The sequence below is a fragment of the Eptesicus fuscus genome, chromosome 11 (assembly GCF_027574615.1).
Source record: "Eptesicus fuscus isolate TK198812 chromosome 11, DD_ASM_mEF_20220401, whole genome shotgun sequence".
NCBI lineage: Eukaryota > Metazoa > Chordata > Mammalia > Chiroptera > Vespertilionidae > Eptesicus > Eptesicus fuscus.
Genome location: NC_072483.1, coordinates 58,532,170 through 58,555,970, shown reverse-complemented (window position 1 = coordinate 58,555,970; position 23,801 = coordinate 58,532,170). Strand labels below are relative to the sequence as shown.

The 23,801-nt window shown below is 48.6% G+C and overlaps 1 protein-coding gene across 2 annotated transcripts in view; it reads right to left on the bottom strand.

The window, feature by feature from the left end:
• NDUFA10 (NADH:ubiquinone oxidoreductase subunit A10) overlaps positions 1-22,819 on the bottom strand; it is a 31,532-nt gene extending 8,713 nt beyond the window's left edge. The window contains exons 1-8 of one of the 2 annotated variants that reach the window (XM_054723293.1): positions 22,656-22,819; positions 21,195-21,363; positions 20,295-20,510; positions 17,850-17,936; positions 14,565-14,686; positions 13,321-13,400; positions 11,642-11,696; positions 8,151-8,236 (exon numbers count right to left, since the gene is read on the bottom strand). In XM_054723293.1, the coding sequence (XP_054579268.1) occupies positions 8,151-8,236; positions 11,642-11,696; positions 13,321-13,400; positions 14,565-14,686; positions 17,850-17,936; positions 20,295-20,510; positions 21,195-21,363; positions 22,656-22,730 (890 nt within the window). In that variant the 5' untranslated portion in view covers positions 22,731-22,819. The remainder of the gene's footprint in view (positions 1-8,150; positions 8,237-11,641; positions 11,697-13,320; positions 13,401-14,564; positions 14,687-17,849; positions 17,937-20,294; positions 20,511-21,194; positions 21,364-22,655) is intronic. The other variant, XM_008138456.3, reaches the window with a different exon arrangement.
• Between the last annotated feature and the right edge of the window lie 982 nt (positions 22,820-23,801).

Below are 23,801 nucleotides of genomic sequence, written 5' to 3'. Positions count from 1 at the left end.
CTACTGGGGATCAAGCCCACAACCCAGGCATGTGCCCTTGGCCAGAATCGAACCTGGGACCCTTCAGTCCGCAGGCTAACACTCTATCCACTGAGCCAAACCAGCCAAGGCCCATAGTGTGCTTTAAATATAGGCATAGCAGGAATAAAAAGGTAACAACAAACACCATATATTTCAATGTCATGTACAGTGTCCTCATTAAAAACTTGCAAAATGAATGAGTTTTGAGAGAAAGAGCCTTGAATCAGGCGGGTCCGCCAGGTTGACAGCACAGCATCGTGCCTGCCACTCTCCCAAAGGCCGACACCAACTGCAGGATCTGCAGGATCAGGGCTCTGAGACTCAGGGTGTGGGGAGTGGGGGTGTGTTCCCACACAGGATGGGCTGTTGTGCCAGGGCTCATAACAGGTCTAGCTCTCTGCCTTGCCTTTCTCGGCACTGATAAATACAAATCATAGGGTCATCTCTTTGTTTCTCCATTTTGTTTTGCTGGATGCTAAAATATTTATACTTCTGTAATTTGCTTAAATTAAATTTAGTCTGAATATAACCACTATACTTGAAGATGAAAAGCATTTTTGGGGCTTTTAGAAAGAAACATTAAAATAAAGTCTCCTTTCTTAAGGGCTCAAAACAAAGAAAATAATTATTTTAAATGGCCACTTTTCCATTAAGGAGTTATAATGGCAGATGTTTCTGCTTGTAATGGCCCAAATGGAAGTTTTTTTAAATGTCTCTGGCTTTCAGCCACTTGGTGAGAGCAAGTCCAGACCTACCAGGCAAACCCAAGCCTGTCCCCACACCACGGGCAGGCCCCACTGCATTCGGAATAGCCCAATCTGATCCAGGGCTCAGTGATCCTCTGTCCCTCTCCCACAGAGGGCTACAGAGCACCAGAACTCTCGGTAGGTGCGTGGACAGCAGATAAAGGCATACCCAGTTGTCACAGTAAAAGTCACATCACTCGTGCAATGACTGAATAATCCCCCAACCAGATATTCTGCCAGGATAACTGACTGCTTGCCTAGGGTCCCGATGTGGACTTCACCTACCATGCACATGGCTGTAGTGCACACAATTCAGACCAGAATTTTTATCTTCTAACAGTAATTGGTTTTAGAATACATTTTATAAGCATGTATCAATAATGTATAAATACACATCTTTTTATTTTTAACACAAATAGATTTTATTCTTATTATACAAGGACAATTTTTAAAGTGATCTCACAATAAACAGTTTCAAGTAAAAATGAAGTTCGTGCCAGGACCGGTTTGGCTCAGTGGATAGAGCGTCGGCCTGCGGACTGCAGGGTCCCGGGTTCGATTCCGGTCAGGGGCATGTGCCTTGGTTGTGGGCACATCCCCAGTGGGGGGTGTGCAGGAGGCAACTGATCGATGTTTCTCTCTCATCGATGTTTCTAGCTCTCTATCCCTCTCCCTTCCTCTCTGTAAAAAATCAATAAAATATATTAAAAAAAAATGAAGTTCGTATGTTTAAATGTTAACAAATATCAAGGTACGTAAGATCTGGTTTTCTATACAGCTTGAAAATCCTAAAAAAAATTGTGGAAAATTTGAAAGGACTTACTGGCTTGGCCTGGGAACTTGAGAGGAATGCACAGAGCAACAGCGCCATCTATGTTTGATTTGGCAGAACTGTATTTTCATAAAACCTCCCCAAAGGGATGGAACTGGACAAACATGCTTCAAACTGTTTTTGAAGATTAAAAAAGTATCTGTGACTGTTCAGACTTTTTTAAACTGGCTATACTGCTCCTTCAGTGCCTCACTATGAGCCTGAATTGTGACCTCACAAGACGTCTTTATCTCTAATCATCTATAGGCAGATTGAAGATAAGGAAGGAATGAGGACAACAGGAAGCCATAATTTTATGACCCAGGAAGCAAAAGCAATGAAACAAAACATTCTGTTCACAGAGCACTCAGTCTAATTAAGGAAAACTCAAACTGGCTGAGAGTAATATAGCCTCTTAACATCATGAGCCAAAGTGCATTTAAATGAGGTTAAATGTACTCAAGTTTGGTTTATAATACGAGGTGCTAGACCACATATTTTAAAACAAAATGTGAAAAGACAAAAAACAACAACAGTAAATTATGTTTTATGACTCAACTGTTCCCCAGTTAACCGAATGTCTATCCTTTCTCCTAAAACACATCCAAAGCATCTTTTTAGTCTTTCCTGAAGTGTGAAGTCCTGTGTGGAGCACTACATTCTGATCCCACACTCACAACTCAGTTCTGCAGCACTGCACATGCACAGCAGAAAGACGTCCTCCAGGAGCCACGGAACACAGGACTCAAAGAGGGAGGGCTCTGGGGGAGCAGCAGGAAGGCGGAGGCCCGGCGGCTAACCACTCAGCACAGGAGTGAAGCCGACAGCACGGGCACCAGTAAGTTACGGATCACAGCTATGAGCACAGAGTGCTCTCAAGGTTGAAAACCAGTTACCACTCCGCATCAGCACACACAAACATAATTACACACCGACACAGGTAACAGACGGTACAACATTGCTCTTAACCAGTAATTTGGTCAAGTTCTTGACAAAATGAGTATAACTAGTAAATGGCATGTTTACAGTAACTATCTCAGAAAATTGGTCATAATTTTCACTTGAGTCCCCCAAATTAAGAAGTGGTACTGGAAAACAAACACCATTACAACTGTAAACTGTTATGAAATATCTTTGGGGAGAGGACAGAGGAGCACGAACTGGGAGAAGGATAGAACAAGAACATTTGCAATAAATGAAATGAAACAATTGAATGTTATAACTGTGAGCTTTGCGGGAATTATAGGATCTTTCTTTATGCTCTGATAACCACACAACTAAGTAATTACTAAAATTATGATTATAAGACAGGAATTTTGGACACAGTCTAGAATGATTCCAGATTGTGTTCAGAAAATGACACTGTATTACCAATGGAAAGACTCAAAAAGTGATTGCACATGGCCCAGTCTCCACAGAATGTCAGGAGAGTCACCTTCTCTTATTTGATACTAGAGGCCTGATGCACGAAATTGATGCACGGTGGGGGTGGGGGGGTCCCTTACCCCAGCCTGCACCCTTTCCAATCTAGGATCCCTCTCACAATCCTGGACCGCTGGCTCCTAATTGTTCACCTGCCTGTCTGCCTGGTTGCCCCTAACTGACCCCCCTGCCATCCTGATAGGCCCTCACTGCCTCTGCGTGCTGGCCTGATCACCCCTTACAGCCACCCCCCCCCCCCCGCCGGCCTGGTCGCCCCTAACTGCCCCCGCTGCTGGCCAGGTTGCCCCCAATTGTCCCCTCCCTGCTGGCCTGGTCGCTCCTAACTGCCCCCACCCCCGCTGGCCTGGTCACCCCTTACTGCCCCCCCTGCCAGCCTGGTTGCCCCAACTGCCCCCCTCTGCCAGGCTGGTTGCCCCTAACTGCCCCCCCCCCCGCCAGCTTGGTTGCCCCCAACTGCCCCCCCACCGGCCTGGTTGTCCCACGCAGCCTGCTGTTCAGTCGTTTGGTCGTCCCTCACTAATCCCCTGCTGGCCTAGTCACTCCACATAGCCTGCTTGTTCAGTCATTTGGTCGTCCCACACTAACCCCCCTGCCGACCTGGTTGTAGGCAGCCATCTTGTGAGGGCTTGATAGTCAATTTGCATATTACCTCTTTATTATATAGGATTTAACATATTTTGCCCAACAGAAGCTGATACTAACAAGAATCATATATAAATCCACATACAATAGCCTGGAAAAGTTGAGGGGAGGTTTCCAGAAAAAACAAAGGTGACTATAGTCTTAGAAGATAGCTCAGATTTTCACATATTTCCTGGGCAGGTGGGTGAGGGAGACCTGTGAGGCACCCTGATGGGCAGACCAGAGGGTTAGGACTGTGAATTAATCCTAGAAAGCGAGACTTGGCCCCCTGACTAAACACAGCTCTGCCACTTCAGGACCTGGTGTAAGGAGAAAAGTGTACCTATGACATTCTGATGAAAATTGACCTGATGGGCGTGTGCACAGGGGATGGGTGGGATGAAGGAGTAACTGACCGGAGGACTGCAGATGGCGAATGAGGGGATCAAACCCCAATAGCAGCAGAAGTAATGAAAGAGGAACGTAAGGGAAAGAAATCACTGGAGACAAACGCACGACTTTAGGGTGGGTTTTCAGGAAAGGAATGGGACCAGGAGATGAAAGCAGGGTTCAGGCAAGTGACAGCTGAACTAGGAGGCGACATTCAACCAGGACTTACGCCTGAGCTGATGAGAGCCTCGAGGGAGGGTAAGATGATCATGCACAAGACCACAGGGAGGTGCCAAGAGCCAGACACCACACCTTCCGGACCACTGTCACATGACCATGGCCAGTCAGAGCTCTGAGACCTGTTTTCCCTACCTGTGAAATGAGGAGAGCCCCCACCTGGCAAGAGTGCTGTGGAATCAAGTTTCTGAAACACCTTCCAGATACAGTGTTGACAAGAAGAGTGACTACGATTAAGGCTGAGACCTCAAGACATCAGACCTAGAGCTGGAACACTATGCAGCAGTTAAAGAAAAGATGTAGATTTTAAAAGCAAGATTCAGAATAATACTGTATAAAATATCATTTAGGGACATTTACAAAAACATCTAGACAAAAAGTTAATATAATCATCTAAACGAAAGAGAAAGCTGACCACAGAGCTTTAGAAAACTAAGAGGATTTCCAGTTTCAGCTCTGAGAAGTAAAGTGCCTGAAAGCCACCATTCTTGCCCTGCATGTCGTCCACCAGAAACCCACTTTAAATACAAAGACTCAGCTGGAAGTGAAGAGATGGAGGAGGACAGACCCTACCTACACAAATCAAAGGCTGGAATAGTTGTATCAATTTCAGACAAAGCAGACTTCAGAACTATAAAAATTACCAGGGATAAAGAGGGGCATTATGTAATGAAGTGAGCTCATTCTCCAAGAAGAAATAACAACCCTAAACACCCATGCGCCTAACAACATGCATCAAAATGCATGAGGCAAAAATGAACAAAAAGAAAGAGAAACTCAAAAGAGAGAAGACAAGCCTGATATGTTAGCTGAAGACCTAAATGCTTCTCCCTCAGTGTCTGACAGACCCAGAGGACAGGAAGCAGTGAGGAAACAGGGGACCCGAACACCCGTCCATCAGCCCACCTCACATTTATAAAACATTCCATTCAATAACAGCAGAATCCACCTTCTCATGTTCAAATGGAACATCAATCAAGATCAAAAAACACTGCTGATCACACAGAACATCTCACCCAATACAACAGAGTAGAAATCATACAAAGCAAGTTCTCAGATCACAATGGAATTAAACTAGAGAAATTTATAGCACTAAAGGTATATATTAGAAAAAGACTTGAAATCAATCTTCTAAGCTTCTACTTAGGAAACTAAAGCAAGAAGGGTGGGCAACTGAAGCCTAAAGGAAGCAGATTAAAGAAAAAGAAGTAATAAAAAGCCGAAACTGGTTTGGCTCAGTGGATAGAGCGTCGGTCTGCGGACTAAAGGGTCCCAGGTTCGATTCCAGTCAGGGGGCATGTACATTGGTTGCGGGCACATCCCCGGTGGGGGGGGGGTGCAGTAGGCAGCTGGTTGATGTTTCTCTCTCATCGATGTTTCTAGCTCTCTATCCCTCTCTCTTTCTCTCTGTGGAAAATCAATAAAATATATTAAAAAAAAAAAAAAAGTAATAAAAACTCTAGAGTAGGTATCAATGACATTGGAAACAGAAAAATAATCAAGAACATCAACAAACAAAAAGCGGATTCTTTAAAAAGATCAATAAATATGACAAACTTTATAGAGGACAAATAAATAGCCAATAAAAATATAAATTATTTGATGTTCAGCATTTGTAAAATGCAAAATAAAGCAAATAATTTTCTCTGGTATCAGAATCACAAGATTTTGTTTGCTTTTTAAATACTAGAGGCCCAGTGCACAAATTCATGCACAGGTGGGGTCCAGCCGGCCTGGCCCCGATTGGGGTGGATCGGGCCCGGGCCTGTTGGGAGGAGGAGACGGCAGGAGGTTGGCCAGCCAGCTCACTCAGATTGGGGCCAAATCAGGGCCAGGCCAGCCAGGGGGGAAGGACTGCGATTGGCCAGCAGGCCCTGCCCAATTGGGAGAGGGGCTGTGGGCGGTAGCCAACAGCCTTGCCCCTGATCAGACAGGAGGTGAGGGGGTACTGATGGGGGGGGGGGGGCGCAGAGGAGGCTGGGGGAAGGGGTTGTGGGCCGATTGGGTGGTGGGGGCTGATAGGGGGTGGGGCTGGCTGGGGGGAGGGGCTGTGGGTGTTTGGCTGGCCGGCCCCACTCCTGATTGGTGTGTGGGGGAGGGCCAATGAGGGATGGGGTCAGCTGGGGAGAAGGGCAGCAGGTGGTTGGCTGGCCAGCCCTGCCCCTGATCAGAGTAGGGAGGCCCATCGGGGGCGGGGCCAGCTGGGGGGAGGGGCCACAAGCCCAAGGGGTGAGGGGGGCCGATCGGGAGTGGGGCCATCCAGGGGAAGGGGCCACAGGTGGTTGGCCAGCCAGCCCCACCCCCTATTGGGGTAAGGGGGGCAACTGGGGAGTGGCGCCGGCCGGGGGGGAGGGGCCATGGAAGGTTGGCCGGTGGACCCCACCCTCATCAGCCGGTTTGCTGGTGGTTTGCTGGTCGTAGTGGGCATCATAGCAACCAGTGGGCATCATAGCGACCGGTAGTTTCATTTCAGCATTCAGGCCACTGGCTTTTTAAATATATAGATACTGTCTTCATAGGGACTTTCAGAAGACAGGTATGAGCTTGCAAACTGGCACACATTTTCTGGAGAATAATTTTAAAATATATCAGGAGTTGTAAAATGCATTCATACAATCTGGCCAGTAACTCCACTTTTATACCGTAAGCAAGTAACCTGAAATGGGACAAAAATGTGTACAATATGCTCATTACTGTACTATGGATATGAAGAAATTGAAATGACTGGAAAGATCAATATTTAAGAGATGGTGTATCTTAGGGCTGACAAACTCAGTAAAGGGCTAGACAGTAAGTATTTTAGGCTCTGAGGCCTATATAGAGTTGCTGTCATGCATAACTTTTTCCTTACAATCCTTTAAAAATGTGAAGACCACTCTGTGCAGCTGAGGGCTGGATTTGGCCCCCAAGCTATGGTTTGCCACCCCTGATTTCTATCTCAGCCAATAGATTCAATAGCAGACATGAAGGGCCATTAAAAATCAAAACTGTAAATACTTAATAAACTAGGGAAATGCTCATGATACTAAAAATAGAAAACAAAGATATATGCAAGATATTTTTTATTTAGAAATATATAAGCACACACATTAAAAAAAAAAAAAGATTGCAAGAACCAGCATTAAACTGTTAACACTGGCTTCTGTGGTGGCAGAATCATAGGTGATTTCATTGTAATATGGGCTTTAGTTTCCCAGCTTTCCATTATAAGTGGATGTGACTTTGACCTCTGATCCCTTGACCTGCCATCTTTTCAGTGTCCCTCACCCTCCTTACCAGGTTAAACCACTCACTCCTCCACTCTCCTCTGCTCCAGCCACACTGGCTGGGCTGCTGGGCACACTCTCCCACCAAGCGCCAGCCCAGGACCTATCCGTGACCCGGCCTCCCTGTCCCATGTTCACCCCCAGATACCATAGACCCACTCCCTGTGTTACTCGGGCCTCTTCAGAAAACAGGCCTGTCTCACACCTTCCCCAACAGCATTTTCAGTCACTTGCTGTCCCGTTACCCAGGGTTGCCTTCTTTCAGCCTTTAGTACCGACACAGCTCTACTGATGTGGGTACTCTATCTCCCCCACAAAATATATGTTTGATGGGATGAGGTGTTTTACTTGATACTAATTCCATTACATCTGAAACAGTGCCTGGCACATGGTGAAGGTAAAGTAGCTGCTAAATTAATAACACAATCAATCAATTCAATATCAGATCACAGCCAGTTTGGAAAGAAAGAGGAAATCTGACTCAGTACAGGTTGGCCTGTTAATACCTAACTTGAAACATAATTACTTCACAAATCCATGTCTGCAGCAGGCAACATATCAAACTCAAACACCAGCCCTCCCCGTCCCGGCCGTTCTCAATGTCCCCATACTCACAGCATTCGAAGACGGTAGAAGGTACTGTCAGTCTGGTCGAGCCACGGCCCCTTGTCAAACGTGAGGTATTCAATGTCCTCCACCACCTGGACAGTGGGAATTAACAATTTTAATGGAAAGTCTCATTTTAAATGACACAACACTTTAATACACCATAAACTACAAATATTTGGCAGGAAGACTCACACCATAAAAGTGAAAAAGAAAGGGAGTCCAAACAGATGGCCTTCAGTGAGGCGGGGGACTGAGTGATGACCCCTCAATGTGGGCGTCTTGCCCAGCTGACACAAGAGACATTACCTGACAGTCTGGGAGAAAAGAGGCAGGTAAGAAAGAGGCAGACTAGGGAGGAGACCTGCATTTGTGACAGACTACTCACTTCCTCCCATGCAACTTCATTCCAGGAGCAACAGAATAACAAGAAAGTGAATGTATTCCTTTGGGAAGTCCCATGACCCACGTTCTCAGCCCAAAGCCTGCGGCCAGGAGCAGCCTGGCCTCCCAGAGGAGCACCTTTAGGATGCACTCTCTCCCCAAACACACCCAACTGGGAGAAGGCATCTAAGTTTCAAGAATTTGGATATCCTATTTAATAAAAGGCTAATATGCAAATCGACCAAATGGTGGAATGACTGGTCGCTATGATGCGCACTGACCACCGGGGGCAGATGGTCAATGCAGGAGCTGCCCCCTGGTGATCAGTGCACTCCCACAGGGGTGTGCCACTCAGCCCTGAATCGGGCTCCCGGCTGGCGAGCGGAGCAGCAGTGGGAGCCTCTTCTGCCTCTGTGGCAGTGCTCAGGATGTCCAACTGCTGGCTTAGACCTGCTCCCCAGGGGAGCGGGTCTAAGCCATCAGTTGGACATCCCCCAAGGGTTCCTCGACTGCGAGAGGGCACAGGCCGGGCTGAGGGACACTTTACCCACTCCCCCTGAGTGCATGAATTTCATCCACTGGGCCTCTAGTATTCAATAAGAACTCAAATAATGACAGTCTTAGAGCTAAAATGCATCACTCTTCTTCTCAAACACATGCCATTTATTCTGTCAAACATTTCACAATAACCTAAAACAAATCAGCACTACAAACACAGAAGGCTGGGAAGGAATGAAATGTGGCTGAATCAGTGGAAGAGCAGAATAAATGAAACCTAAAAGGAATTCTCAAGCCGGCCCAGAGCCAGCTGAACACAGGCCTCCCACAGGAGAGCCCTGCTCTCTCTCCTCCGAGACAGGAGGCAGCTCAGGGTGTTTCATAGGGAAGCAGGCAGGTCTGTGATCCTTCTGCTATGTCAACACCTGCAGCTCAATCCCAGATCACAAAATCTGTTTCTTCTTCTAAAATTCTTAATTTTTTTAGTAATTTATGCTTTTTTTTTCCCATGTTCTTACTAATTTTTTTAGAGAGAGAGGAAAGGGGAGGGTTAGAGAGACAGAAACATCAATGATGAGAGAGAAACATCATCAATCGGCTGCCTCCTGCACATCCCTACCAGGGATCAAGCCCACAACCCAGGCATGTACCCTGACCAGAAATTGAACTGGTGACTTCTTGGTTCCTAAGCCACACTGGGTGGGCTGTGCTTAATATATACGATGGGAGATACTACTTTTCTTTTTTACAAAATGAATGGTCAACTGCCTCAATACCTTTCAAGAAATAAAGTGTTTTCCTCTACTTTATTAGCCTTTAAAATACTGTCTTTACCAAATCAAGTCTCACATACGTGCAGGTGCACACGCGCGCGCACACACACACACACACACACACACACACGTGAATACACACATGCACCTTTTTCTAGACTCTGTGCTGTTCCATTCATCTATTCATTTATTCTAGTATAGTACCACAGTGCTTTCATTGCCATAATTTTGTAATATGCTTTTGTATTTGGGAGGGCAAATGTTCTTATATTACTCTTTTTCAAAATTTTTTGGCTATTACTCATAAATTATACTGAGATTCACTTGAATTTTTATAAAATGCACTTACTAATTTGGGGGAAGCTGGTGTCTTGACATACTAAATCTTCCTTGTTAACTAAATCAAGTTTCAGTGTTACCTTCTGTATCATATATACTGGAACAAGTAACTCATAGTTCTTTGTATCCACCACTTCATCATTTTAAGATCACAGAAGCAGAATTATTTACAAGAAAATAATGTCCAGAGAGTGTGATGGGTGTGGAATTCCCTCTGATTGTAAAACACAGCTGTTTCCCAGACTACTGAACTGATAATCTGATTTGCAAGAAGCTTATACATGAACTAGAAGCCCGGTGCACGAAATTCGTGCACGGCGGGGGGTTGTCCCTCAGCCCAGCCTGTACCCTCTCCAATCTGGGACTCCTGGAGGGATGTCCGACTGCCCGTTTAGGCCCAATCCTGGTGAGATCGGGCATAAACAGGCAGTCGGACATCCCTCTCACAATCCAGGACTGCTGGCTCCCAACTGCTTGCCTGCCTGCCTTCCTGATTGCCCCTAACTGCTTCTGCCTGCCAACCTGATCACCCCCTAACCACTCCGCTGCCAGCCTGGTTGATGCTTAACTGCTCCCCTGCCAGCCTGTTTGCCCCCAACTTCCCTCCTCTGCCAGCCTTGTCACCCCTAACTGCCCTCTCCTGCAGGGTTGATCACCTCCAACTGCCCTCCCTTGCAGGCCGGGTGCCTCCCAACTGCCCTCTCCTGCTGGCCATCTTGTAGTGGCCATCTTGTGTCCACATGGGGGCAGGATCTTTGACCACATGGGTGAGACATCTTGTGTGTTGGAGTGATGGTCAATCTGCATATTACTCTTATTAGATAGGATAGAGGCCTGGTACAGGGGTGGGGGCCAGCTGGTTTGCCCTGAAGGGTGTCCCGGATCAGGGTGGGGTTCCCTTGGGGCGTGGGGTGGCCTGAGTGAGGGGCCTTTGGTGGTTTGCAGGCCGGCCATGCCCGATGGCAACCCAAGTGGAGGCCCTGGTATCTGGAATTTATTTTCCTTCTACAATTGAAACTTTGTAGCCTGGAGCGGAGCCAAGCCTGCTGCTCCCTCCGGGGCGGCAGCCATTTCTGTGGCAGTTAATTCACCTTCTACAATTGAAACTTTGTAGCCTTAAGCGGGTGAGCCCGGCCAGGGTGTGCGGAAAGCTTTGCTTCCCCTGTTGCCGCCGGCAACCCTGGCCTGCTCTCTCAAGCTCCATTCTGCCGCCATTTGTTTGAATTTGTTTACCTTCTATAATTGAAACTTTGTAGCTTGAGTGGAGGCTTAGGCCTGCAACGGCTATGGAAAGCTTGGCTTACTCTGTTACCTGGGAAACCTTGCTCTCTGTGGCTGTAGCCATCTAGGATGGGGTTAATTTGCATACTCGCCCTGATTGGCTGGTGGGTGTGGCTTGGCTGGTGGGCGTGGCTTATGTAGCAGAGTGATGGTTAATTTGCATATTACCATTTTATTGGAGAGGATTGGATTTAATAACCACAAACTTTTCAGTCATTTTCTTACCTTTTCTGAATCTTGAGCTTCCCTTACACTGTACTGTAAAACTTCACATTTTTCACTGTAGGAAAAGAGGAAAGTCAGTGTCAATTTTCCAAGCTTACATTACTGTACAAACGAGCATTTAACCTTGAAGTTGCCACTACAAACAGGAACAGGTCACATCCTTGAACTGGGTGCTGGGCTGGGCCTGCAGAGAGCAGGGCACACAAGTCACCTGCACTGCTACACAGACTGTCTCCAGCAGCGGCACTCATTACAGGAAAGTACAAAGGAGGCCAGGGCCTCAGTGAGACACGTGCACTGACAGCAGCCCAGTGGTCATGGTGGACACACACACACAGATTACCTGAGCTGCTGGAATCTAGAATTTCAGAGGCAAATGAACCATCAAAATAAGCTATTTCAATCAAACTATGCAACAGGACAGCAACTCCCTTCCCTTTGTCCTTGGCACTGCAAAACCGTGGTTGGATCCCAGAGAGAAGGGGACAAGAGAGTGCCATTTACTCTGCCCACTTCCTCTCCACACGGCCGTTAGATACCTGCTCGCCCAGCCAGGATATGACTGAACACTGCAAGCTGGTAAGACTATACCTTACCAGTGAAGGAGGCTGCCTGCTTTCATCTCCAGACCAACTAGATGGAGACCCTAGGCCACACCTGGCCAGAGGCCTGCAAGGCCACCCATTAGAGCCCATTCCTGAAGGGGACAGCAGAATGCCGAGGATCAACTATGCTTCCCACAGATGGTCCACAGCAGACACAGGAACATTTTCTTATTTAGGCGTCCCTACACCAGAGCACCATCCTATTCATGGGATGTAACCTGTAGAATAAAAACTTCAAGAATTCACAAGCTATACTCAAAATGAGATCCACATGAGACCCGCTACTATGGTGCCAAACATCACCACCTCTGCAGACCATCGTCAAGAGGCTGCTGGTTTCATTCACAGTTTTACTTCTGTGTTGTAAGAACTAGCTGTAGGCATACGTGTGTGTGTGTGTGTGTGTGTGTGCGCGCGCGTGTGTGTGTGTGTGTGTGATCTAACTTTTCCAGATGAACACTACACTATAAGATTTTACACAGCTGCTCATGCTCCCTCCTGTCCACACTTGCCTCCTGCATGCGTTTCTCCTCCTGACCCTGTTGTTTGAACAGACAGTCTGCACATGGATGAAGTTGATTCCGCCCAGCAGCTCGTGGTATATGGATTTACAGGAACCACTTAACCCAAACACCGACTGAGATTCCATTTAAAGTACCCACAGACACTGCTTATCTTCACGCCTGTCTATACTGGTTCCCTGAACACCACCAAGCAACCCTTCTAGTTCAGTGTGAATGTGTAGTTGCCACCTAAAGTAAAAATATGTGAGTTTTCTCATGCTGAAACCCATGATGAAATAGGGCTTCAGTTTACTTAACTAAAGCATAAAAAAATTTTAAAACTATAACAAGACAAGAAATGTTTTGACAAAATAAGCAAACCAAAAAACCAACCAACCAACCAACCAAAAACCCCGCCAAATCACACTGAAAGTATGCTGTCATTCTTGCTTAATAGCAGACTAAACACCCAGACAACATCCCTGCACACAGAGAGAGCTCCCTTGGCGGCGGGGCATCAGGACCTGTGTGTGAAAGACTGTGGTCTCATAGAGTCACGTCCTTGGCTCACCTCATTTCAGGAAGGAAGGTCTTCTTATAGGCGTTCTCGATGTCCTGAAGATAAGCAGAGGTGATCTTCATCTCATGTGGCTAAACAAACAGAAGAGTACAGGTGTGAAGGCTCAGCCTTCTCTGCCTTTACCTGTGCAGGTATGAACTGTGGACACAATCAGTGGCCAGCGTTTTCTTAGAACTCGTGCTGGGCGCTGCAGGGACTCTGGGTGATAGGAAGCGGCCTTGGGACCACTTAGGATTACTCTCATCTTCATCTCAGTGTCAAAGAGAAGGTCCTTCCCTGGCTGGTTTGGCTCAGTGGCTAGAGCGTCGGCCTGCGGACTGAAGGGTCCCGGTTCGGTTCCAGTCAAGGGCACATGCCTGGGTTGCGGGCTTGATCCCCAATAGGAGGTGTGCAGGAGGCAGCCAATCAATGATTCTCTCTCATCATGGATGTTTCTATCTCTCTCCCTCTCCCTTCCTCTATGAAATCAATAAAAATATATTTAAAAAGAAATAAGGTCCTTCTTCCCCAGGAAAATGTTCCTTGTGGGAGTGACATTTCCAAACAGGAAGCAGTCCCAGGGCACGTGGTCCTTATCAGTTATCCTTGTCCCCATCATGCTGCAGAGCCAGCGCCACTAACCCAGTCCCAACCAAGGCCACAGAGAGTAAATGGTTATGTGTGAGATGACCGTTCTACTCTTCAGTAAGCGGGGAAAGAGTTAAACAGACAGCAGTGGGATGCAGAAATCAGTTTTGATTCATAGGAAAATAAGAGGCATGAAATCCCCATTAGAGAGCAAAAGGTACATGGCTGAGGGGAGTCCTGTTAGCCGACCTTCTGTCCTACAGAATGGTTTACAACAGTGGTCGCCAACCTTTCAGACCTCACCGACCACCAGTGGTCTGTGGACCACCGGTTGGCAACCACTGCTCCGAAGGTTTCCTTAAACCAACGGTCGCCAACCTTTCAGACCTCACCGACCACCAGTGGTCTGTGGACCACCAGTTGGCGACTGCTGGTTTAGAAGACGCAGGCGAAGGGGACAACAGTGGGCTGGCACTAGGGACTGGAGGGCACTGGTGGAGAGCAGCGACTGGCCAGGGGCCCTTCAGTCCTTGTGAAAGTGCCTGCTCTCGGGGCCACGTATGCCCCACCCTGTGAGCCCCAGCAGTCATTTCTGCCTCCTGCAGATGTCCCTGTGAGAGACAAGGAGGGTGCAGACAGAGATAGGCCTCAATGAAAAGCTGACTTACATCTCCCTTCTTCTGAATCTGAGCTTGGACCTCTGGAACAGGCATGTCGATGTAGATCACCAGGTGAGGAGGCAGGTAATCGCAGATGGTCACTTTCTTCACCTCGTTGTAGTGGTCCACACCTGGCACACATAAGAGAGGCGCCATCTGTCATCTAACAGTCCAACGTAGAGGTTTCTAAAACATACTCTTCTTCAAATACAAGGACAAAGGCATATGCACTTCTCAGAGCCAGTCAGCTGTCAGTGCAGCTGCACACCGGCCCTGGGATGGCTCTGCAGGTGCCAGGGGCCCTAGCACAGCAACCCTGCACTTCGTCCCTAGAGTACCAGGCCCAGAGAGATCATGCTGGGATTTAAGCCCTGACTTTAACAGCCTTAGGATTTTTAAATGCGTCTTGGACACACTTAACACATTGCGGATGGATCACGAGAATGCTCGCTTCATATTACACAGCGTTTTACAAAGTATCATATTTTAAAAAGATATTAGCTTGTAAGAACGTGTAATAATTAACTTCAAAATGCAAGGGATATTTAATTTTAAAGCGTGCCTTTAACATTTATGTAAAACGTTTTTTGTACTAGTTCAATAGAAACTTATCTGGCCATTGGGTAAAGCTAGCAATAAAACTACTGGTCTGCAATGTGTTAAGGGTCCTAGGCAACAGGGATGGGTCATATACACCTCTTATATGTGTATTTATTTCTTCATCATAACAGATCTTCTCTAAGGAGTAAAAGACACTTCATATACTTCGTTTTTCAAATAACTCAACTGAAATAACGTCGCTACATTTCTCCAGGCTCAGTGTGTTTCAGTAAATTTATTCAGCTATACAGAGCTACCATGCTAGTTGTCATTGCAGAGAATAAACTGAAGACAGCAAGCCTATTAGGACTGTGATGCTAAGGAATATGCCTGCTGCTATGAAGAAGAGCACAGCTGGACAGTAGCAGAAACCCACCGAAGAGCACACTGCAGGTCACTGGAATGGAGCCACCACCCTTGCCCACACAGGAGCACTGTCAAGAAAGCATGGTCTGCACACTGTCATGTGGTGGAAACTTCCAGAAGTGACAAACTTTGTGATCACACTAAGGTGCATGGAAAGAAAACTATCTTGCTGTAAAGCAAACACTCAGGTGACCACTCCTGGCAGCTCTGGTTCTCAAGGCAATTCAGGACAGGCCGCTGGTCCAAGGCAGCTGGGAAACACGAGACTAGTGGAGGTGGAATCAGAGTGAATGGGCAAGGCTCACTGTGGATGCTGCTCCCTGACCATAACCAGCTAACGTCTGTCCATGCAGAGAACACTCGGCCTCGAGTTTACTTCCCATCCACTCACTCTGAAACCAGGCCCATCCCTCCCACCATCAGGTTAGAGCTCCCTTCAGCTGTTTCCTCTATATTAGTGTTCATGTTCCCATTTCTTAGGCAATCTCACCTCCTTGTATGCCACCCACCCGCAAGTGATCTCTTTCCCCCAACCCAGCACTGCAATGACTCTTGCTGTGTGGCACTGACTGTCCCCCACTACCCTACTGGCCCTGTGTGTATTTCTGACCATTCAGGCGCAATTCTGCACTGGCCTTCCTTCCTGGAACCTGGAAGCCCCAAAGGATTTCAGTCTCAGGCCTCACCTATCACTCTGTGGGCTCTGCAGTGCTGACCCCCCACACTCATCTCCAGCCCAGACCACTGCTCAGAACTTTAGCTCGGACACGCAGCTGCCTTGAGGACACTGCCACAGCTCTCTTACAAGAATCTGACTCGGCATGCCCAGTTGCTGCCCTTGCGGGTCCTCCTCCCAGGCAGGTCCACTTTTACTCTCCCCACGATCTGAGCCCAAGAACACAGAGCTGACCCCAAGCTTGCCATATGCACCTGCTCTGTCTCAGATCCACCCACTTCAGCAGGCTGCCCCACTGTCCCGTGTGGCCCTCACCCTACGATACACTCATCCTCCTCCAATTTCCTCTCACCAGACATCCCTCCAGATACATGAACTCAAATCTCACATCCCTCACATGCCTAAAACACTACAGGGGCTCCTCAGTCCTTTCAGGAAAAGTCCTAGCATCCTAGCTGAGGGGCAGCCCCTCCTCGTGCCCCGTCCTCACTTACCCTGCTGCACTGTGCATGGCTCGCCAGGGTTCACTCTCCAAGGACGCCGTCACAACACACCATGTCCAAGCTGGTTAGACGTCCTGTATGCTTCCACAGCACCCGGACAATACCAAGGACCCACATGCATTTTACTGCAACTAGCCACCTGTGCTGCTTTAACACTGCTCCCCACTGCAGGACAGGGGAGCCTCTGATACATCTTCATCTCCCTGGCACCTGAGACAGAGCCTGCACACAGCCTGCCCTCCAGAAGGCTGCTGACCCACTATAACTGCCGCTCAGTATGTCTAGCGGGGTCGGTACCATGGTCAGAGGCCAGGGCTCTGGCTGCTCCTTGTACAGGCATGCAGTGGACTCCCTCAACAGCAGGGCGGGTAGGCACACAGGAGCAGACAGCCTGGCCTCACTCATCACTGGTATGCCTCCGCCCCCCATTCACTAACCAACAATGCTTACTCTGCCCTCCAGAGATGAGCCACCCCCACCTCCCCTCCAGCGGGCAGAGCACACAGGAAAAGGTCCATGGGCAGATTGACATGGCCTTTCCCCAGCCCCGCCCCGCCCTGCCCACCCCGCCCAGCACACTCCTGGGTACAATAACCTGGCCCTGCAGGGCAGGCTTCTATCACCTCTTGTGGTCAGACGACCTTTACCCAGGTCTTTATTCCTGTTCACATGTCACTTGTCAGACTCTGAACAACACCCCACACAGAGCTACTGTCCCTAAAAGCCTCAGTGCAGCACCCTGTTGGAGAGAAAGGGTGGTGATAATACCAGCTGTCACCAGATGTAGGCACAAGAGATGAAAGACACCTAATTACATACTACACTAGGAAGTGCACAGTTCAGGGAAATTAAATCTATTGACCAAAGAAAAATAGCTTAGGTGTCCTGCTAGACAGAGCAGAGAGCCGGGGGGGGGGGGGGGGGGGAGTTTCTTGGAGAAGGCCGTGTGGGAGCTGGGGGTTCAGCTGTGTGCTCCCGGCCCAGGACATCACTCTACTTTCACAGCAGATGTAACCCCAGGGGAGAGAGGGTGGAGGAGCCATTTGTTTCCTATGGAGTTACTAAATAAGGGCAGATGTTCCCAGAATGCACACCAGCCCTGTGTATCACAGCTCTGACAACCCAGGAGCTGGCTCGAGATGGACTCACACTGCCTCCGGATGAAGCCCTGCTTGTACATTGCCTCCAGGAACACAAAGTCGCTGTAGATGGAGCGCTCCAACACGACACCCTGCCCTGTTTCAAGGAGGGAAACAGACACCAAAAATCAGACATGATAACTACAGCACTGGAAATGTATAATTTCATTTTAGAAAGGGGAAAAAAGTTATTTACAATTCCAAATATTTTCAAAGGAACATAGATACACTTCTAAGTGGGAACTGGTTTTCAAACAAGTAATATTTTTTTGGTTTGGACAAGAGAACATACTGCTTCATTGTGTCAGCTGCAACAAAAGCATCAGATTACTAGAAAGTGTTTCCAGTTTAAACCACAGGTTTCCCCACCCACCATGCCCATCACAATCCTGCATCTGCCCCAACATTGGTGAGACCAGGCTCCTCCTCAGCTCCCCTCCGGCCAACACCCCACTCACAGCTAATGGCCAGCTTTCTCCTAAAGTCATTCCTATCTAACTACTTAGCACCAATCCTGCAGCGACCCTCCCAGTGCAAGCCTCCTCACCTCTGACCCGGCCAGTCTCCAGCTCAGTTCCCGCACCCAACTGCCCCCCAGCCTCAGGCTGCTCTCACTCACCCACAGAGGCACTTCTAAACTGTAGCCAGATCCTGTCATCCCTCCACTCAAACTCTCAATGGCTTCCTCTCCTTCAGGAGAAAAACCAACAACTGACCATCTTGCCCAGGCTACTTCTCTGACCACATCCCCCTCAAATCCCAGCCTCATTCACTACGCTCCCACATGATGGCCTCCTGACTGTCACTACAGCACACAGAGGCCCTCCATGCTCAGAGTGCTGGTCCCCAGGGGCTCCCAGCCCATCTCCCTGCACTCAGCCCTGCAGTGCTGGGCAAAGGCCTCCCCTGACCTTCCCATCTGGAAGAGTAGCCTCCAGCCCTGCTCCAAACCCCTTCCTCTCTGCACCTACCACGCACTACCTGACATGGCATCAATTTTTCCCGTTTACTCCGTGTCTCATTTACTAAAATGTAAGCCCCAGGGTTGGGGACTGACTTCCTGTGGCACTCACTAAATATTTAATGAATAAATTAGTATAGCACAAAAGGAAACACATTTTCATTTAAAAGGTTTCTTTTTAAGAAATGGGGAGTCCTGAGGCAGGGCTGAAGTATGCTTCAGGAAGAACCTGGAATGAATGGAGTGTCACTACTGACTGCAGGCTCCACGTGGCTCCTGTGAGCTGGTCCTGGAACAGAGCATTAAGGCCACATTTTTTTTTGTCAGGAGCAGAGCTGACCAAAATCAGGGCTTACGTTCATAGAAGAAAAAGTATCACTAATAACATGATAGAAAAGTAAGATAATAACTAGGCCCTCTGACACCATTTAGATAAAGAGCATTATCCTGCATCTCGTTGTGCAATCTGTGTATGTGGAACCTGCCAGAACATAGACAGGGTCTCTCAAATGCAGGCTCTGAACCAGCATCATCAGTTACCTGTGCTCATGCTCAGATCCCATGAAGCAGAACCTCTAGGTGGCAGCTGGGCTCTTTGTAAATAAGTTCACCAGATAACTGACAGTCGACTGGTATGGCAACCACTATGTACTAGTACAGTAGCTGGTACAAACCACCCATCTCGCACACAGCATGTTTCTGCGCGAGAACGCAGGACTGCTTGGGCTTGTGACTGTGGCTGCGTACCAGTGCTGCATCCGTCTTCTGAGTCTCAGAGTGTTCTGGGGACCAAGTCTCACCCATGTGCAAGTCACTGGGAGGATGAAGCAGCCTCACCTGAATTCTAACCTCATTCTGCACTCCCAACAACTGTGGTCTTGCCCCATTTGTCCTGTGTCCCTCCATCTCCTGTGTCCTTATCCCTGGTGCTTGACCCCAGAATCTGGACCTTGGCTGCCCCAGTACATAGCCCTTGTCCACTTCATGCCTGCTTCATGTAACTTCCAGGGGCACACCCCCTTGCTGTGTATGCCATCTCCTCCACCACTGCCATCATCCAGATGGTTAATTTCCACCCTCTGGAGTGATGGTGAATTCCAGCCCATCTTTGAGCTTCAGTGACAACTCTATTTTGTTGCAACCCTACCTCTGTCTGACACATGGCCCCATTCCCACAACTGTGATTCTACTTCCTCCCACTCATATGGAGGTTCTTTTTTCCCCTCCTTTGTTTTGACACATGTGCCAGAGAAATTCCATATAATCCATAAATCTCATTCCAGTACACAAAAGTGAAATAATATGAAGTGAACTTATTCTAAAACGACAATCACATGGGTCTTGGAAAATTTATGATCTTATGGAAAGAGAGAAGTTGCTTCATCAGATGCCCTTAAGGAAAAACTCACTAGTGGCAATCTAAAGTGGTTGAGTTCCAGAAGAGGGTTCAAGTGCAGAACACGCTCACCAGCTACCTGGCCATGGATACTGTACCTGTGCTCAGCAAGTGTTCCAAGGCGTCTGCGTATTGCAGGAGGCGATTGGCATACAACCAGGACTGCAGACGGTAACTGTTGCCATCATTACTTTTGGGATCATCGTAAAACTTCTCCAAACTGCAGTTGCCACTAAACTGTACATCCAGAGGTTTTCCATCCCCCGTAGTGCTGTCTGCATAGTGTATTCCTGCTTCAGGAAAGTGCTTCAAGCCTGAGGAGAGACAGACCACGTGGAAAGAGAGGTGGGTGCTTCACGCCCTATCAGCAAGAAGCATGCACTAACAGGAACCACGCCCACCTGAACACCAGCACTGAGGCTCACTGGTGATGACCTGGGGACAGTAACCTGCACACCAGACACAGGTGTGCTCAAGGGAGCACTAAAGACACTGAAGACCTATCTAAAACAGGTGTGAGAGAAGCATGTCAGTTCACATGTTTCAATGCAACAGGTCCCCCTGCACCCCCACCCCACATGAACTCAACCCACACCTAGGGGATCCCCGTATGCAAGCAGGGAGGACACCCACCCACACCGGGAGTAGGAAAGGGGGCTGGCACCTGGCTTTGCTCTAAACAGCTGTGTGCCGTTAGCTTCATACTGAGTTTACCCATCTGTGATACTGTCATTATATGCCTCATTTCAGAGGCTGTTATAAAGCTCAAATAAGACAGCTCATGTCAAAGTGCTCCATTTCCATCAAATTGAGAATGGCAAGGATTTTTTAATTTTCCCAATATGAAAGTTAAAAACAGCTTTTTAATAAATATTTTTAAATGCGAAATACCTACCTTAGCCCAATTCTACCTAGCTAATATTAAAGTAACATCAACCTCAGGGAAGCAACCATACATCTGAGACAATATTGTCATTCTGCATGACACAGATTCATACCTAGTTTCTCTGCTACTGTTTTTGCAAGCTTGCTTTTTCCAGAACATATATTGCCATCGACGGTTATCACTTTGCTGAATTTTGTCAGTCTTTTTGTTGTTTTGTCACCAAATATGAATGCCAAAGGGCCAAACTGCCTCTGGCCCTGTACACTCGTATGGATTCCTCCCTGAAAAACACAACAGCAAAGGGGGCATGCTGGCTGCTGCAGGCACGAGCAGCTACTAGGTAAAATGCCAAGAAGGCCGTTGGTTATAAAAATGCCAATATCTACAACTTTATTACCTATTTGTTTAATTACAGGTCTCCCTGTCCCACCCCCAAGGTAAATTCTTAAGGACAGGGGGATTATCTGAGAAGATTATGCATACTATGTTTAAATGAAAGTAAGGCAGAGTGTAGGGAGAGTGGGGGGAGAAAGGTAGGAAGGAAATAAAGAACATTTCTCTAGTCTAGTCTTCTGTCCTGATTATCTCACTGTCTTCAAACAGCTCCACTAGGTGTCCTGATAATTCCTGAAAGCTAACAGACCTAAAACTGAGATTTCGCATCCACACTCCATACCCAACTCTGCTCCCTCACAAGCTCTCTTTCCACTGCCAACCAAGGAAAACAGTGCAAGCATGGAGTCATCTTTCATATTCTCCTCATTCCTCCAACTCCACAATCACTCACAAAATCCTACTGATCCTGAGTCTTAAATCTCTCTGGAGCGCGTCACCTTCCTATCCCACGGATCCATAGATGTCCTCACCTCTCTCACCTACAATGCAAACACCTGCCTCCTCTCCTGTCTCCAATATCCCCAATCTATTTTTTGCACTAAAGCGTAACAATCCCTCTAACACATGCGCGCGCGCACACACACACGCACACACGCACACGCGCACACACACACATACAATCGAAAGGCGAAAGTGACTAGCAAGCCACAGCCACACAGTGATGTATTCCTAAGGTTTCCAGCCACAGTTCTGCTTCTCCGAACCCTCCGCGTACAATGTCATCCGTCACTGCTCGCTACCACAGGAGTTCCCTCAATCCTTCCAAATCCAACCCAGACGCCTTCTGCTCTACGCCAGGTCACCACCCGGCTGGCTGTCAGAGCTGTCAGAGCTGCTACAGGGCACAGTGCAGCGGGGAGTGCGTGCGAGGCTCTTTGGCGCTCACCGCACCTGCTCGTACGTCCGTGCACCGCACACCTGGCCGGGGTACGGGGCTTGCAGACCGGCCTCCCACCCAAGGGCAGCAGGCGGCCGGTTCACCTCGTGCCCCTGGGATAAAGTGGCCGAGAAAAGTTCGCGGCCCCTGAGGTCTGTCCGCGACTCAAGACGTGGGGGGTAGGGGGACAGGAGCGTGCCCCCAGACAGTTCCACCGAGAGCCGCCGCTCACAGGCCCGGGGACAGGGGAAGGGGTGGCACCGGGAGGATAGGCCAGACCCCCGCCCGCCGCCGCCTCACCGAGCGCTGGGCCACCGCCGCGAGGCCCCGCGCGGACGCGGACACGGGAGCCAACCTCAACAGTGTCAAGGCCATAGCTCCGCCGTCAGCACCAGCTCAAGGACCTGAGGGGACGCAGTAGCGCGGGGTCCTCTTTCGGGGCCGGCGCGCCGTCTGACGTCACGATGAGGGTGCCCTCGAGGTGCCTGTTGGGAACATCAAGCAGGCGCAGGCGCGGAGAGCGTGTCCAGGGCGCCGGCCCCGCCCTCTGCCCCGCACGACCTCACGCCCTTAGCCTCGGCCTGGTCCCGCCCTCCCCGTGCTGGCTGCCGAACTTGGGACGCTCCCGCCCTTGCAGGCCCCTCAGAGCCGGCGTCAGCATCACCTCCTTGAAAGTGCCTACAGCTCGGAGACCACCGAGGCTGGGCAGGCGGCCTGGGACTGGCCGGGGAGGGAGCCAGGTCGCCTGAGCCGCAGGAACGAGGGGCGGCGGACGGACCTTCCCGCCCAGTCACCGCCTGTACGAACGGAGGTGCTATCGATGGATGTTTCTCTGATGTCTCAAATAGGGGTGCTCCTTACCTTACAATAGGGTTACAGCCCGGTAAATGTCAAAAATGCATTTAGTACACCCAACCCACTGAACATTAGAGCTTCGCCTAAATCGCCTTAAAGGTGCTCAGAACACAGAGCGCAATCCAATGTTAGTTGTTGACGCTCCTGATCATATGGCTGCCCAGCATCACAAACACTGGACCGTATATCACTAGCTTGGGAAAGATCAAAATTCCAAGTATGGCTTCTGAAGTCGTAGCGCTTCCACACTAATGGGAAGTCAGGGGCCTGCGGTACAGATTCCTAGTCCCCAATGCCAGAAGAGTCGTTGTGGTATTGGAACTGTTCAGTGTCTTGGTGGTGACGGACTTACACGTCCTAAGTGAATGGGGGATAGATGCCTTGTCCTCAGAATTGTAAAGACAATGAAGAAGGTCTATAGATTCAGTGCAATCTCAATAAAAATCCAACTAATTTTTATTTTTTTTAAATGGACAAGCTGATCCTAAAATGCATACCCCCACCCGTACTTAGGAAGTGCTAAATAACCAAGCCTGATGGTGAAGAAAAAGAACAATGACAGAGGACTTACTACCAGATATCAAGATATAT